Here is a 17,057-nt window from a genome sequence, read left to right on the forward strand (position 1 = left end):
CACCACATATCACCCGCTACCCCCGTATAATACACCAGACCCCACCACATGTCACCCGGACCCCCCTGTATAATACACCAGACCCCACCACATGTCACCCGCTACCCCTGTATAATACACCAGACCCCACCACATGTCACCCGCTACCCCCGTATAATGCACCAGACCCCACCACATGTCACCCGCTACCCCCGTATAATACACCAGACCCCACCACATGTCACCCACTACCCCCGTATAATACACCAGACCCCACCACATATCACCCGCTACCCCCGTATAATACACCAGACCCCACCACATGTCACCCGCTACCCCCGTATAATACACCAGACCCACCACATGTCACCCGCTACCCCCATATAATACACCAGACCCCACCACATGTCACCCGCTACCCCCATATAATACACCAGACCCCACCACGTGTCACCCGGACCCCCGTATAATACACCAGACCCCACCACGTGTCACCCGCTACCCCCGTATAATACACCAGACCCCACCACATGTCACCAGCACCCCCGTATAATACACCAGACCCCACCACATGTCACCCGCACCCCCTGTATAATACACCAGACCCCACCACATGTCACCCGCTACCCCCGTATAATACACCAGACCCCACCACATGTCACCCGCTACCCCCGTATAATACACCAGACCCCACCACATGTCACCCGCTACCCCCGTATAATACACCAGACCCCACCACATGTCACCCGCTACCCCCGTATAATACACCAGACCCCACCACATGTCACCCGCTACCCCCGTATAAAACACCAGACCCCACCACATGTCACCCGCTACCCCCGTATAATACACCAGACCCCACCACATGTCACCCGCTACCCCCGTATAATACACCAGACCCCACCACATGTCACCCACACCCCTGTATAATACACCAGACCCCACCACATGTCACCCGCACCCCCTGTATAATACACCAGACCCCAACACATGTCACCCGAACCCCGTATAATACACTAGACACCACTACATGTCACCAGCACCCCCCTGTATAATACACCAGACCCCACCACGTGTCACCAGCACCCCCCTGTATAATACACCAGACCCCACCACATGTCACCCGCTACCCCAGTATAATACACCAGACCCCACCACATGTCACCCGCAACCCCTGTATAATACACCAGACCCCACCACATGTCACCCGGACCCCCCGTATAATACACCAGACCCCACCACATGTCACCCGCACCCCGTATAATACACCAGACCCCACCACATGTCACCAGCACCCCCCTGTATAATACACCAGACCCCACCACGTGTCACCAGCACCCCCCTGTATAATACACCAGACCCCACCACATGTCACCAGCACCCCCCTGTATAATACACCAGACCCCACCACATGTCACCAGCACCCCCCTGTATAATACACCAGACCCCACCACGTGTCACCCGCACCCCCGTATAATACAACAGACCCCACCACATGTCACCCGCAACCCCTGTATAATACACCAGACCCCACCACGTCACCCACACCCCTGTATAATACACCAGACCCCAACACATGTCACCCACACCCCTGTATAATACACCAGACCCCACCACATGTCACCCACACCCCTGTATAATACACCAGACCCCACCACATGTCACCCGCTACCCCCGTATAATACACCAGACCCCACCACATGTCACCCGCACCCCCGTATAATACAACAGACCCCACCACATGTCACCCGCAACCCCTGTATAACACACCAGACCCCACCACATGTCACCCACACCCCCTGTATAATACACCAGACCCCACCACATGTCACACGATACCCCCCGTATAATACACCAGACCCCACCACATGTCACCCACATCCCCTGTATAATACACCAGACCCCACCACATGTCACCCACATCCCCTGTATAATACACAAGACCCCACCACATGTCACCTGCTACCCCCGTATAATACACCAGACCCCACCACATGTCACCCACATCCCCTGTATAATACACAAGACCCCACCACATGTCACCCGCACCCCCGTATAATACACCAGACCCCACCACATGTCACCCGCACCCCCGTATAATACACCAGACCCCACCACATGTCACCAGCACCCCCTGTATAATACACCAGACCCCACCACATGTCACCCACATCCCCCGTATAATACACCAGACCCCACCACGTCACCCACACCCCTGTATAATACACCAGACCCCACCACATGTCACCAGCACCCCCCTGTATAATACACCAGACCCCACCACGTGTCACCAGCACCCCCCTGTATAATACACCAGACCCCACCACGTGTCACCAGCACCCCCCTGTATAATACACCAGACCCCACCACATGTCACCCGCTACCCCCGTATAATACACCAGACCCCACCACATGTCACCAGCACCCCCCTGTATAATACAACAGACCCCACCACATGTCACCCGCAACCCCTGTATAATACACCAGACCCCACCACATGTCACCCGGACCCCCCGTATAATACACCAGACCCCACCTCATGTCACCCGAACCCCGTATAATACACCAGACCCCACCACATGTCACCAGCACCCCCCTGTATAATACACCAGACCCCACCACGTGTCACCAGCACCCCCCTGTATAATACACCAGACCCCACCACGTGTCACCTGCAACCCCCGTATAATACACCAGACCCCACCACATGTCACCAGCACCCCCCCGTATAATACACCAGACCCCACCACATGTCACCCACATCCCCTGTATAATACACAAGACCCCACCACATGTCACCCGCACCCCTGTATAATACACCAGACCCCACCACATGTCACCCGCACCCCCTTTTAATACACCAGACCCCACCACATGTCACCCACATCCCCTGTATAATACACCAGACCCCACCACATGTCACCCGCTACCCCCGTATAATACACCAGACCCCACCACATGTCACCCGCTACCCCCATATAATACACCAGACCCCACCACATGTCACCCACATCCCCTGTATAATACACCAGACCCCACCACATGTCACCCACATCCCCTGTATAATACACAAGACCCCACCACATGTCGCCCACATCCCCCGTATAATACACCAGACCCCACCAAATGTCACTTGTGTATACACTATACCCCCTCCACCTCCAGTGTATACACTATACCCCCTCTAAGTTCCTCCTGTGTATACACTATACCGCCTCCACCTCCTGTGTATACACTATACCCTCTCCACCTCCTGTGTATACACTATTCCCCCTCCTCCTCCTGTGTATACACTATACCCCCTCTTCCTCCTATGTATACACTATACCCCCTCCTCCTCCTGTGTATACACTATACCCCCTCCTCCTCCTGTGTATACACTATACCCCCTCCTCCTCCTGTGTATACACTATTCCCCCTCTACCTCCTGTGTATACACTATTCCCCCTCCTCCTCCTGTGTATACACTATACCCCCTCCTCCTCCTGTGTATACACTATTCCCCCTCTACCTCCTGTGTATACACTATTCCCCCTCCTCCTCCTGTGTATACACTATACCCCCTCCTCCTCCTGTGTATACACTATACCCCCTCCTCCTCCTGTGTATACACTATACCCCCTCCTCCTCCTGTGTATACACTATACCCCCTCCTCCTCCTGTGTATACACTATTCCCCCTCTACCTCCTGTGTATACACTATACCCCCTCCTCCTCCTGTGTATACACTATACCTTCTCCTCCTTCTCCTGTGTATACACTATACCCCCTCCTCCTCCTGTGTATACACTATACCCCGTCCTCCTCCTGTGTATACACTATACCCCCTCCTCCTCCTGTGTATACACTATTCCCCCTCTACCTCCTGTGTATACACTATACCCCCTCCTCCTCCTGTGTATACACTATACCCCCTCCTCCTCCTGTGTATACACTATTCCCCCTCTACCTCCTGTGTATACACTATTCCCCCTCCTCCTCCTGTGTATACACTATACCCCCTCCTCCTCCTGTGTATACACTATTCCCCCTCTACCTCCTGTGTATACACTATACCCCCTCCTCCTCCTGTGTATACACTATACCCCCTCCTCCTCCTGTGTATACACTATTCCCTTTCCTCCTCCTGTGTATACACTATACCCCCTCCTCCTCCTGTGTATACACTATACCCCCTCCTCCTCCTGTGTATACACTATTCCCCCTCTACCTCCTGTGTATACACTATACCCCCTCCTCCTCCTGTGTATACACTATACCCCCTCCTCCTCCTGTGTATACACTATTCCCCCTCTACCTCCTGTGTATACACTATTACCCCTCCTCCTCCTGTGTATACACTATACCCCCTCCTCCTCCTGTGTATACACTATTCCCCCTCTACCTCCTGTGTATACACTATTCCCCCTCCTCCTCCTGTGTATACACTATACCCCCTCCTCCTCCTGTGTATACACTATACCCCCTCCTCCTCCTGTGTATACACTATACCCCCTCCTCCTCCTGTGTATACACTATACCCCCTCCTCCTCCTGTGTATACACTATACCCCCTCCTCCTCCTGTGTATACACTATACCCCCTCCTCCTCCTGTGTATACACTATTCCCCCTCTACCTCCTGTGTATACACTATACCCCCTCCTCCTCCTGTGTATACACTATACCTTCTCCTCCTTCTCCTGTGTATACACTATACCCCCTCCTCCTCCTGTGTATACACTATACCCCGTCCTCCTCCTGTGTATACACTATACCCCCCTCCTCCTCCTGTGTATACACTATACCCCCTCCTCCTCCTGTGTATACACTATACCCCCTTCTCCTCCTGTGTATACACTATACCCCCTCCACCTCCTGTGTATACACTATACCCCCTCCTCCTCCTGTGTATACACTATACCCCCTCCACCTCCTGTGTATACACTATTCCCCCTCCTCCTCCTGTGTATACACTATACCCCCTCTTCCTCCTGTGTATACACTATACCCCCTCTTCCTCCTGTGTATACACTATACCCCCTCCTCCTCCTGTGTATACACTATACCCCCTCCTCCTCCTGTGTATACACTATACCCCCTCCTCCTCCTGTGTATACACTGTACCCCCCTTCTCCTGTGTATACACTGTACCCCCCCTCCTGTGTATACACTGTACCCCCCCTCCTCCTGTGTATACACTATACCCCCTCCACCTCCTGTGTATACGCTATACCTCCTCCTCCTCCTGTGTATACGCTATACCCCCTCCTCCTGTGTATACACTATACCCCCTCCTCCTGTGTATACACTATACCCCCTCATCCTACTGTTTAGATACTTTACCTCCCCCCTCACTCTAGCCCCTCCCCTCCCGTGTGTGTGCCCCGCCCCCGCTCAGTTCATCCTCTACTCTCTCCGCTCCCGGTTTCGCCTCTCACTTCTGCTTGTGTTTCCGCAGCCGCTGCAGCTCCTTTCTCTGTCTCTCTCTCTGGCGGGTGTCGAGTGTTGCTGTCGGGTGTTCCTGGCTGTTCTTGAGTGTCCATGCTCCTGGTCCTCCTCCTGCCGCTGCTGGCGGTGCTGACACCCGGTTCCGGGCACTATGAGATGTTGGGCACATGCAGGATGATCTGTGACTCCTATAGCGGACACACACCCGGGGAGGCTCTTCAGGATCTCAGCGGGGCCCCTCCGCCATTCATCCAGGGGCCACAGGGCGACCCCGGCAGAGCCGGCAAACCGGGAGCGCGGGGCCCCCCTGGAGAGCCTGGACTCCCAGGAGCGCGGGGCCCCCCGGGAGAGCGCGGAGAGCCGGGCAGAGCTGGAGGCTCCGCGGCGGATGTGGCCCCTGTTGTCCCGGGACCCCGCATCGCCTTCTATGTCGGCCTGAAGAGTCCGCACGAGGGATACGAACTCCTCAAGTTTGACGATGTCGTGACCAATGTCGGCAGCAGCTACGACCCGAGCACCGGGAAATTCACCGTCCAGGTTCCGGGGATCTACTACTTCACCTACCACATCCTGATGCGCGGGGGCGATGGCACCAGCATGTGGGCGGACCTGTGCAAGAACGGGCAGGTGCGGAGCCAGGGGGAGGAGCCGAGGGGGGACCTGTACAACAACAGGCAGGTGCGGAGCCGAGGGGGTCAACTTGTGCAAGAATAAGTAGGTGCGGAGCCAGGGGGAGGAGCAGTGAAGGACTTGTGAAAAAACTGCAAGGTGCGGAGCTGAGTAGTAGCCGGTGGGATGGCAGCCGGGGGAGGAACTGTGCAAGAACGGGTAGGTGCGGAGCCGGGGCAGGAAATGTTCAGGAGCCTGGGAAGAGCCGGGTGCAAATAACGGCAGGTGCGGAGCCAGAGGGAGGAGCCGGGAGAGGACCTGTGCAAGAACGGGTAGGTGCAGAGCAGGGGGGTCCTGTACAACAACAGGCAAGTGCAGAGCAAGGGAGCTGCACTATATACAGCACTACTCCCCTCATCCTGCATTATATGAAGCACTACTCCCCTCATCCTGCACTACATACAGCACTTCTCATCCTGCACTATATACAGCACTACTCCCCTCATCCTACACTAAATACAGCACTACTCCCCTCACCCTGCACTATATACAGCACTACTCCCCTCATCCTACACTAAATACAGCACTACTCCACTCATCCTGCACTACAGACAGCACTACTCCCCTCATCCTGCACTATATACAGCACTACTCCCCTCATCCTACACTATATACAGCACTACTCCCCTCACCCTGCACTATATACAGCACTACTCCCCTCATCCTGCACTATATACAGCACTACTCCCCTCATCCTGCACTATATACAGCACTACTCCCCTCATCCTGCACTATATACAGCACTACTCCCCTCACCCTGCACTATATACAGCACTACTCCCCTCATCCTGCACTACAGACAGCACTACTCCCCTCATCCTGCACTATATACAGCACTACTCCCCTCATCCTACACTATATACAGCACTACTCCCCTCATCCTGCACTACATACAGCACTACTCCCCTCATCCTGCACTATATACAGCACTACTCCCCTCACCCTGCACTATATACAGCACTACTCCCCTCATCCTGCACTACATACAGCACTATTCCCCTCATCCTGCACTATATACAGAACTACTCCCCTCACCCTGCACTACATAAAGCTCTACTCTCCTCATCCTGCACTATATACAGCACTACTCCCCTCATCCTACACTATATACAGCACTACTCCCCTCATCCTGCACTATATACAGCTCTACTCCCCTCATCCTGCACTATATACAGCACTACTCCCCTCATCCTGCACTATATACAGCACTACTCCCCTCATCCTGCACTACATACAGCACTACTCTCCTCATCCTGCACTATATACAGCACTACTACCCTCATCCTGCACTATATACAGCACTACTACCCTCATCCTGCACTATATATAGCACTACTCCCCTCATCCTGCACTACATACAGCACTACTCCCCTCATCCTGCACTGTATACAGCACTTCTCCCCTCATCCTACACTATATACAGCACTACTCCCCTCATCCTACACTATATACAGCACTACTCCCCTCATCCTACACTATATACAGCACTTCTCCCCTCATCCTACACTATATACAGCACTTCTCCCCTCATCCTACACTATATACAGCACTTCTCCCCTCATCTTGCACTACTCCCCTCATCCTGCACTATATACAGCACTACTCTCCTCATCCTGCACTACATACAGCACTACTCCCCTCATCCTGCACTACGTACAGCACTACTCCCCTCATCCTGCACTACAGACAGCACTACTCCCCTCATCCTACACTATATACAGCACTACTCCCCTCATCCTGCACTACAGACAGAACTACTCCCCTCATCCTGCACTACAGACAGCACTACTCCCCTCATCCTGCACTATGTACAGCACTACTCCCCTCATCCTGCACTATATACAGCACTACTCCTCCATCCTGCACTACAGACAGCACTACTCCCCTCATCCTGCACTATATACAGCACTACTCCCCTCATCCTACACTATGTACAGCACTACTCCCCTCATCCTGCACTATATACAGCACTACTCCCCTCATCCTACACTATATACAGCACTACTCCCCTCATCTTGCACTATATACAGCACTACTCCCCTCATCCTGCACTACAGACAGCACTACTCCCCTCATCCTGCACTACAGGCAGAACTACTCCCCTCATCCTGCACTACAGACAGCACTACTCTCCTCATCCTGCACTACATACAGCACTACTCCCCTCATCCTGCACTATGTACAGCACTACTCCCCTCATCCTGCACTACATACAGCACTACTCCCCTCATCCTGCACTACTCCCCTCATCCTGCACTATATACAGCACTACTCCCCTCATCTTGCACTATATACAGCACTACTCCCCTTATCCTGCACTATATACAGCACTACTCCCCTCATCCTGCACTACATACAGCACTACTCCCCTCATCCTGCACTATATACAGCACTACTCCCCTCATCCTGCACTATATACAGCACTACTCCCCTCATCCTGCACTATATACAGCACTACTCCCCTCATCCTGCACTACATACAGCACTACTCCCCTCATCTTGCACTATATACAGCACTACTCCCCTCATCCTGCACTATATACAGCACTACTCCCCTCATCCTGCACTATATACAGCACTACTCCCATCATCCTGCACTATATACAGCACTACTCCCCTCATCCTGCACTATATACAGCACTACTCCCCTCATCCTGCACTATATACAGCACTACTCCCCTCATCCTGCACTATGTACAGCACTACTCCCTTCATCCTGCACTACATACAGCACTACTCCCCTCATCCTGCACTACATACAGCACTACTCCCCTCATCCTGCACTACATACAGCACTACTCCCCTCATCCTGCACTACTCCCCTCATCCTATACTATATACAGCACTACTCCCCTCATCCTGCACTATATACAGCACTACTCCCCTCATCCTGCACTATGTACAGCGCTACTCCCCTCATCCTGCACTACTCCCCTCATCCTATACTATATACAGCACTACTCCCCTTATCCTGCACTATATACAGCACTACTCCCATCATCCTGCACTACAGACAGCACTACTCCCCTCATCCTGCACTATGTACAGCACTACTACCCTCATCCTGCACTACATACAGAACTACTCCCCTCATCCTGCACTACATACAGAACTACTCCCCTCATCTTGCACTACAGACAGCACTACTCCCCTCATCCTGCACTACATACAGCACTACTCCCCTCATCCTGCACTACATACAGCACTACTCTCCTCATCCTGCAGTACATACAGCACTACTCTCCTCATCCTGCACTACATACAGCACTACTACCCTCGTCCTGCACTACATACAGCACTACTCCCCTCATCCTGCACTATATACAGCACTACTCCCCTCATCCTGCACTATATACAGCACTACTACCCTCATCCTGCACTATATACAGCACTACTCCCCTCATCCTACACTATATACAGCACTACTCCCCTCATCCTACACTATATACAGCACTACTCTCCTCATCCTGCACTATATACAGCACTACTCCCCTCACCCTGCACTATGTACAGCACTACTCCCCTCATCCTGCACTATGTACAGCACTACTCCCCTCATCCTGCACTATATACAGCACTACTCCCCTCATCCTGCACTATATACAGCACTACTCCCCTCATTCTGCACTACATACAGCACTACTCCCCTCACCCTGCACTATATACAGCACTACTCTCCTCATCCTGCAGTACATACAGCACTACTCTCCTCATCCTGCACTACATACAGCACTACTCTCCTCATCTTGCACTATATACAGCACTACTCCCCTTATCCTGCACTATATACAGCACTACTCCCCTCATCCTGCACTACATACAGCACTACTCCCCTCATCTTGCACTATATACAGCACTACTCCCCTCATCCTGCACTACATACAGCACTACTCCCCTCATCTTGCACTACATACAGCACTACTCCCCTCATCCTGCACTATGTACAGCACTACTCCCCTCATCCTGCACTACGTTCAGCACTACTCCCCTCATCCTGCACTATATACAGCACTACTCCCCTCATCCTGCACTATATACAGCACTACTCCCCTCATCCTGCACTATATACAGCACTACTCCCATCATCCAGCACTATATACAGCACTACTCCCCTCATCCTGCACTATATACAGCACTACTCCCTTCATCCTGCACTATATACAGAACTACTCCCCTCATCCTGCACTATGTACAGCACTACTCCCCTCATCCTACACTATATACAGCACTACTCTCCTCACCCTGCACTATATACAGCACTACTCCCCTCATCCTTCACTATATACAGCACTACTCCCCTCATCCTGCACTATATACAGCACTACTCCCCTCATCCTGCACTATATACAGCACTACTCCCTTCATCCTGCACTACATACAGCACTACTCCCCTCATCCTGCACTACATACAGCACTACTCCCCTCACCCTGCACTATATACAGCACTACTCCCCTCACCCTGCACTATATACAGCACTACTCCCTTCATCCTGCACTATATACAGCACTACTCCCCTCATCCTGCACTATATACAGCACTACTCCCTTCATCCTGCACTACATACAGCACTACTCCCCTCATCCTGCACTACATACAGCACTACTCCCCTCATCCTGCACTACTCCCCTCATCCTATACTATATACAGCACTACTCCCCTCATCCTGCACTATATACAGCACTACTCCCCTCATCCTGCACTATGTACAGCGCTACTCCCCTCATCCTGCACTACTCCCCTCATCCTATACTATATACAGCACTACTCCCCTTATCCTGCACTATATACAGCACTACTCCCATCATCCTGCACTACAGACAGCACTACTCCCCTCATCCTGCACTGCATACAGCACTACTCCCCTCATCCTGCACTATGTACAGCACTACTCCCCTCATCCTGCACTACATACAGAACTACTCCCCTCATCCTGCACTACATACAGAACTACTCCCCTCATCTTGCACTACAGACAGCACTACTCCCCTCATCCTGCACTATATACAGCACTACTCTCCTCATCCTGCACTACATACAGCACTACTCTCCTCATCCTGCACTACATACAGCACTACTCCCCTCATCCTGCACTATATACAGCACTACTCCCCTCATCCTACACTATATACAGCACTACTCCCCTCATCCTACACTTTATACAGCACTACTCCCCTCATCCTGCACTACATACAGCACTACTCCCCTCATCCTGCACTATATACAGCACTACTCCCCTCATTCTGCACTACATACAGCACTACTCCCCTCATCCTGCACTATATACAGCACTACTCCCCTCATCCTGCACTATATACAGCACTACTCCCCTCATTCTGCACTACATACAGCACTACTCCCCTCATCCTGCACTATATACAGCACTACTCCCCTCATCCTGCACTATATACAGCACTACTCCCCTCATTCTGCACTACATACAGCACTACTCCCCTCATCCTGCACTATATACAGCACTACTCCCCTCATCCTGCACTATATACAGCACTACTCCCCTCATTCTGCACTACATACAGCACTACTCCCCTCATCCTGCACTATATACAGCACTACTCCCCTCATCCTGCACTATATACAGCACTACTCTCCTCATCCTGCAGTACATACAGCACTACTCTCCTCATCCTGCACTACATACAGCACTACTCTCCTCATCTTGCACTATATACAGCACTACTCCCCTTATCCTGCACTATATACAGCACTACTCCCCTCATCCTGCACTACATAGAGCACTACTCCCCTCATCCTGCACTATATACAGCACTACTCCCCTCATCCTACACTATGTACAGCACTACTCCCCTCACCCTGCACTATGTACAGCACTACTCCCCTCATCCTGCACTATATACAGCACTACTCCCCTCATCCTGCACTATATACAGCACTACTCCCCTCATCCTGCACTATATACAGCACTACTCCCATCATCCTGCACTATATACAGCACTACTCCCCTCATCCTGCACTATATACAGCACTACTCCCCTCATCCTACACTATATACAGCACTACTCCCCTCATCCTGCACTATGTACAGCACTACTCCCTTCATCCTGCACTACATACAGCACTACTCCCCTCATCCTGCACTACATACAGCACTACTCCCCTCATCCTGCACTACTTCCCTCATCCTATACTATATACAGCACTACTCCCCTCATCCTGCACTATATACAGCACTACTCCCCTCATCCTGCACTATGTACAGCGCTACTCCCCTCATCCTGCACTACTCCCCTCATCCTATACTATATACAGCACTACTCCCCTTATCCTGCACTATATACAGCACTACTCCCATCATCCTGCACTACAGACAGCACTACTCCCCTCATCCTGCACTGCATACAGCACTACTCCCCTCATCCTGCACTACATACAGAACTACTCCCCTCATCCTGCACTACATACAGAACTACTCCCCTCATCTTGCACTACAGACAGCACTACTCCCCTCATCCTGCACTACATGCAGCACTACTCCCCTCATCCTGCACTACATACAGCACTACTCTCCTCATCCTGCAGTACATACAGCACTACTCTCCTCATCCTGCACTACATACAGCACTACTCTCCTCATCCTGCACTACATACAGCACTACTCCCCTCATCCTGCACTATATACAGCACTACTCCCCTCATCCTACACTATATACAGCACTACTCCCCTCATCCTACACTATATACAGCACTACTCCCCTCATCCTACACTATATACAGCACTACTCCCCTCATCCTACACTATATACAGCACTACTCTCCTCATCCTGCACTATATACAGCACTACTCCCCTCACCCTGCACTATGTACAGCACTACTCCCCTCATCCTACACTATATACAGCACTACTCCCCTCATCCTACACTATATACAGCACTACTCTCCTCACCCTGCACTATGTACAGCACTACTCCCCTCACCCTGCACTATGTACAGCACTACTCCCCTCATCCTACACTATATACAGCACTACTCCCCTCACCCTGCACTATATACAGCACTACTCCCCTCATCCTGCACTATATACAGCACTACTCCCCTCATCCAGCAGTACATACAGCACTACTCCCCTCATTCTGCACTACATAGAGCACTACTCTCCTCATCCTGCAGTACATACAGCACTACTCTCCTCATCCTGCACTACATACAGCACTACTCTCCTCATCCTGCACTACATACAGCACTACTCCCCTCATCCTGCACTACATACAGCACTACTCCCCTCATCCTGCACTATGTACAGCACTACTCCCCTCATCCTACACTATATACAGCACTACTCCCCTCACCCTGCACTATGTACAGCACTACTCCCCTCATCCTGCACTATGTACAGCACTACTCCCCTCATTCTGCACTACATACAGCACTACTCTCCTCATCCTGCAGTACATACAGCACTACTCTCCTCATCCTGCAGTACATACAGCACTACTCTCCTCATCCTGCACTACATACAGCACTACTCTCCTCATCCTGCACTACATACAGCACTACTCTCCTCATCCTGCATAGTAGTGTTGTATCTGGAGGGGTAATGATAATATTCTAGGTGCTGTGTTTGGGAGCCTCCTGGTGAAAGGGGTTCTTTCCCGTCATAGATTATAGATGTGTTGGCGACTGCTTGATGTCTCTGTCGCTTTCTCCACAGGTTCGGGCCAGCGCCATCGCTCAGGATGCGGATCAGAACTATGACTATGCCAGTAACAGTGTGGTGCTGCACCTGGACTCTGGAGATGAGATTTACGTAAAGCTGGATGGTGGGAAAGCTCATGGCGGGAACAATAACAAGTACAGCACCTTCTCTGGATTCATCCTGTACCCCGACTAACACATGAGCGCCATCATCTGGACACCCACTGGGGCGGGGGGTTTATATCTGGTATCTACAGAGCTCCATAAAGAACAGTGACCCCCAAGGAGAAGATGATACCCAATGACTACATCCATGTTACACACATCCTCCACACTGCACCCACCCTCCACTGACTACTCGTCCTTCACTGACAACACCCATCCTCCACTGACTACACCCATCATCCACACTACACCCACTCCTCACTGACTACACTCATCCTTCATTGACTACACCCATTTTCCACTCTGCACCCACACTACACACATCCTCCACTGGCTTCACCCATCCTCCACACTACACCCACTGTCCACTGGCTGCACCCACCCTACACCCATCTTCCACACTACTTCCATCCTCCACTGGCTGCTCCCACCCTAACCCTTCTTTCACATTACACCCATCCTACACATTACACCCATCCTACACATTATACCCACCCTCCACTGGCAGCAGCCACTCTCCACACTGCACCCATCCTTCACCGGCTGCACCCACACTGCACCCGTTATACACTGACTACACCCATACTCCACTGACTACATCCATCTTCCACATTGTATCCACCCTACAGACTGCACCCATCCTCCATCGGCTGCACCCACTCTCCACTGGCTAGTGGTGGCCTCTTGACACCTTTCCCTGTAGATTGGACAGTATTTGGAGGTCCTTCTGTGCTGGGATGACGCTCACTCGTTGAGGAGGTGGGGGGAGCGGCCATATACAATGGCTTCCCCTCCTAGGACATACTGGCCCAGATCTATCAATAATGCGGCAGATTATAGAGCACTGGCGCACGGTAATCGGGTGCCTCCTGCACCCTCTGATACCACTTACACCAGTTTTTTTGGAATCGGCACCGGAAGGCCCCTGTATGTGCAGGAAACAGAGTGTCCGCGACACAAAACTGGCGCAAACACTTGCACGAGCAAGCGACGTCCGCAAAGTGCGGCAGGAAGATAAATCTGGGCCTATGTCACGTGGCGCTTGTAGGATTTCTGGTGTCATCTTTATGAATCAGAGACTGGAGGATTGTGGGAACAAGGGGTGAAGCGCGCCCGCTGCGACCTCATCATCGCCTTCTTCCTTTAGGGTTTGTAGTTTCATTGTTCTATTGCACATGCAGATGTATCTTCACAATCTGTAGAGGCGACACCTGGCGGCGCTATGGAGTCTCCCCGACACCTGCCCCACCATCTCTCACAAACTCAATAAACATGTTTTTAGACAATAACTATGAATCTACTTTCATTGATTTTGTAACAGGTGACCTCAGGGCCCACCAGAAAGCCCAAACACATGACACTGGTGACCCCTCATCTACCCCCCCACCCCACCTGCAGGAGGTACCAGGGAGCCCAAACACATGAGACTGGTGACCCCTCATCTACCCCCCCACCCCACCTGCAGGAGGTACCAGGGAGCCCAAACACATGAGACTGGTGACCCCTCATCTACCCCCCCCCCCTACCTGCAGGAGGTACCAGGGAGCCCAAACACATGAGACTGGTGACCCCCTCATCTACCCCCCCACCCCACCTGCAGGAGGTACCAGGGAGCCCAAACACATGAGACTGGTGACCCCCTCATCTACCCCCCCCCCCCCCTACCTGCAGGAGGTACCAGGGAGCCCAAACACATGAGACTGGTGACCCCCTCATCTACCCCCCCACCCCACCTGCAGGAGGTACCAGGGAGCCCAAACACATGAGACTGGTGACCCCTCATCTACCCCCCCCCCCCTACCTGCAGGAGGTACCAGGGAGCCCAAACACATGAGACTGGTGGACCCCTCATCTACCCCCCCTCCCCACCTGCAGGAGGTACCAGGGAGCCCAAACACATGAGACTGGTGACCCCTCATCTACCGCCCCCCCCCCCCACCTGCAGGAGGTATAAGGGAAACCCCAACACATGAGACTGGTGACCCCTCATCTACCCCCCTCCCCACCTACAGGAGGTACCAGGGAGCCCAAACACATGAGACTGGTGGACCCCTCATCTACCCCCCCTCCCCACCTGCAGGAGGTACCAGGGAGCCCAAACACATGAGACTGGTGACCCCTCATCTACCCCCCCTCCCCACCTGCAGGAGGTATAAAGGAAACCCCAACACATGAGACTGGTGACCCCTCATCTACCGCCCCCCCCCACCTGCAGGAGGTACAAGGGAAACCCCAACACATGAAACTGGTGACCCCTCATCTACCCCCCCCCCACCTGCAGGAGGTACAAGGGAAACCCCAACACATGAGACTGGTGACCCCTCATCTACCGCTCCCCCCCCCACCTGCAGGAGGTACAAGGGAAACCCCAACACATGGGACCGGTGACCCCTCATCTACCGCTCCCCCCACTTGCAGGAGGTACAAGGGAAACCCCAACACATGGAACTGGTGACCCCTCATCTACCCCCCCCCCACCCACACCTGCAGGAGGTACAAGGGAGACCCCAACACATGAGACTGGTGACCCCTCATCTACCCCCCCCACCCCACCTGCAGGAGGTACCAGGGAGCCCAAACACATGAGACTGGTGACCCCTCATCTACCCCCCCCCCCCCACCTGCAGGAGGTACCAGGGAGCCCAAACACATGAGACTGGTGGACCCCTCATCTACCCCCCCTCCCCACCTGCAGGAGGTACCAGGGAGCCCAAACACATGAGACTGGTGACCCCTCTTCTACCGCCCCCCCCCCCACCTGCAGGAGGTATAAGCGAAACCCCAACACATGAGACTGGTGACCCCTCATCTACCCCCCCTCCCCACCTGCAGGAGGTACCAGGGAGCCCAAACACATGAGACTGGTGGACCCCTCATCTACCCCCCCTCCCCACCTGCAGGAGGTACCAGGGAGCCCAAACACATGAGACTGGTGACCCCTCATCTACCCCCCCTCCCCACCTGCAGGAGGTATAAGGGAAACCCCAACACATGAGACTGGTGACCCCTCATCTACCGCCCCCCCCCCCACCTGCAGGAGGTACAAGGGAAACCCCAACACATGAAACTGGTGACCCCTCATCTACCCCCCCCCCCACCTGCAGGAGGTACAAGGGAAACCCCAACACATGAGACTGGTGACCCCT

General features: G+C 52.9%; 1 protein-coding gene across 2 annotated transcripts; it reads left to right on the top strand.

Annotated features, from left to right (window-relative positions):
- The first annotated feature begins 5,396 nt into the window (after nucleotides 1-5,396).
- C1QL2 (complement C1q like 2) lies at nucleotides 5,397-14,372 on the top strand. 2 transcript variants are annotated; one of them, XM_072122173.1, is made up of 2 exons: nucleotides 5,397-6,085; nucleotides 13,763-14,372. In XM_072122173.1, exons 1-2 carry the CDS (start codon nucleotides 5,501-5,503, stop codon nucleotides 13,940-13,942), a joined length of 765 nt encoding a protein of 254 aa, XP_071978274.1. In that variant the 5' UTR covers nucleotides 5,397-5,500; the 3' UTR covers nucleotides 13,943-14,372. The 2 variants fall into 2 exon arrangements, with proteins under 2 accessions (XP_071978274.1, XP_071978275.1); XM_072122174.1 differs by having other exon boundaries at nucleotides 5,397-6,034.
- The last annotated feature ends 2,685 nt before the right edge of the window (nucleotides 14,373-17,057 follow it).

This window comes from Engystomops pustulosus, chromosome 8 (assembly GCF_040894005.1).
Source record: "Engystomops pustulosus chromosome 8, aEngPut4.maternal, whole genome shotgun sequence".
NCBI classification, from domain to species: Eukaryota; Metazoa; Chordata; class Amphibia; order Anura; family Leptodactylidae; genus Engystomops; species Engystomops pustulosus.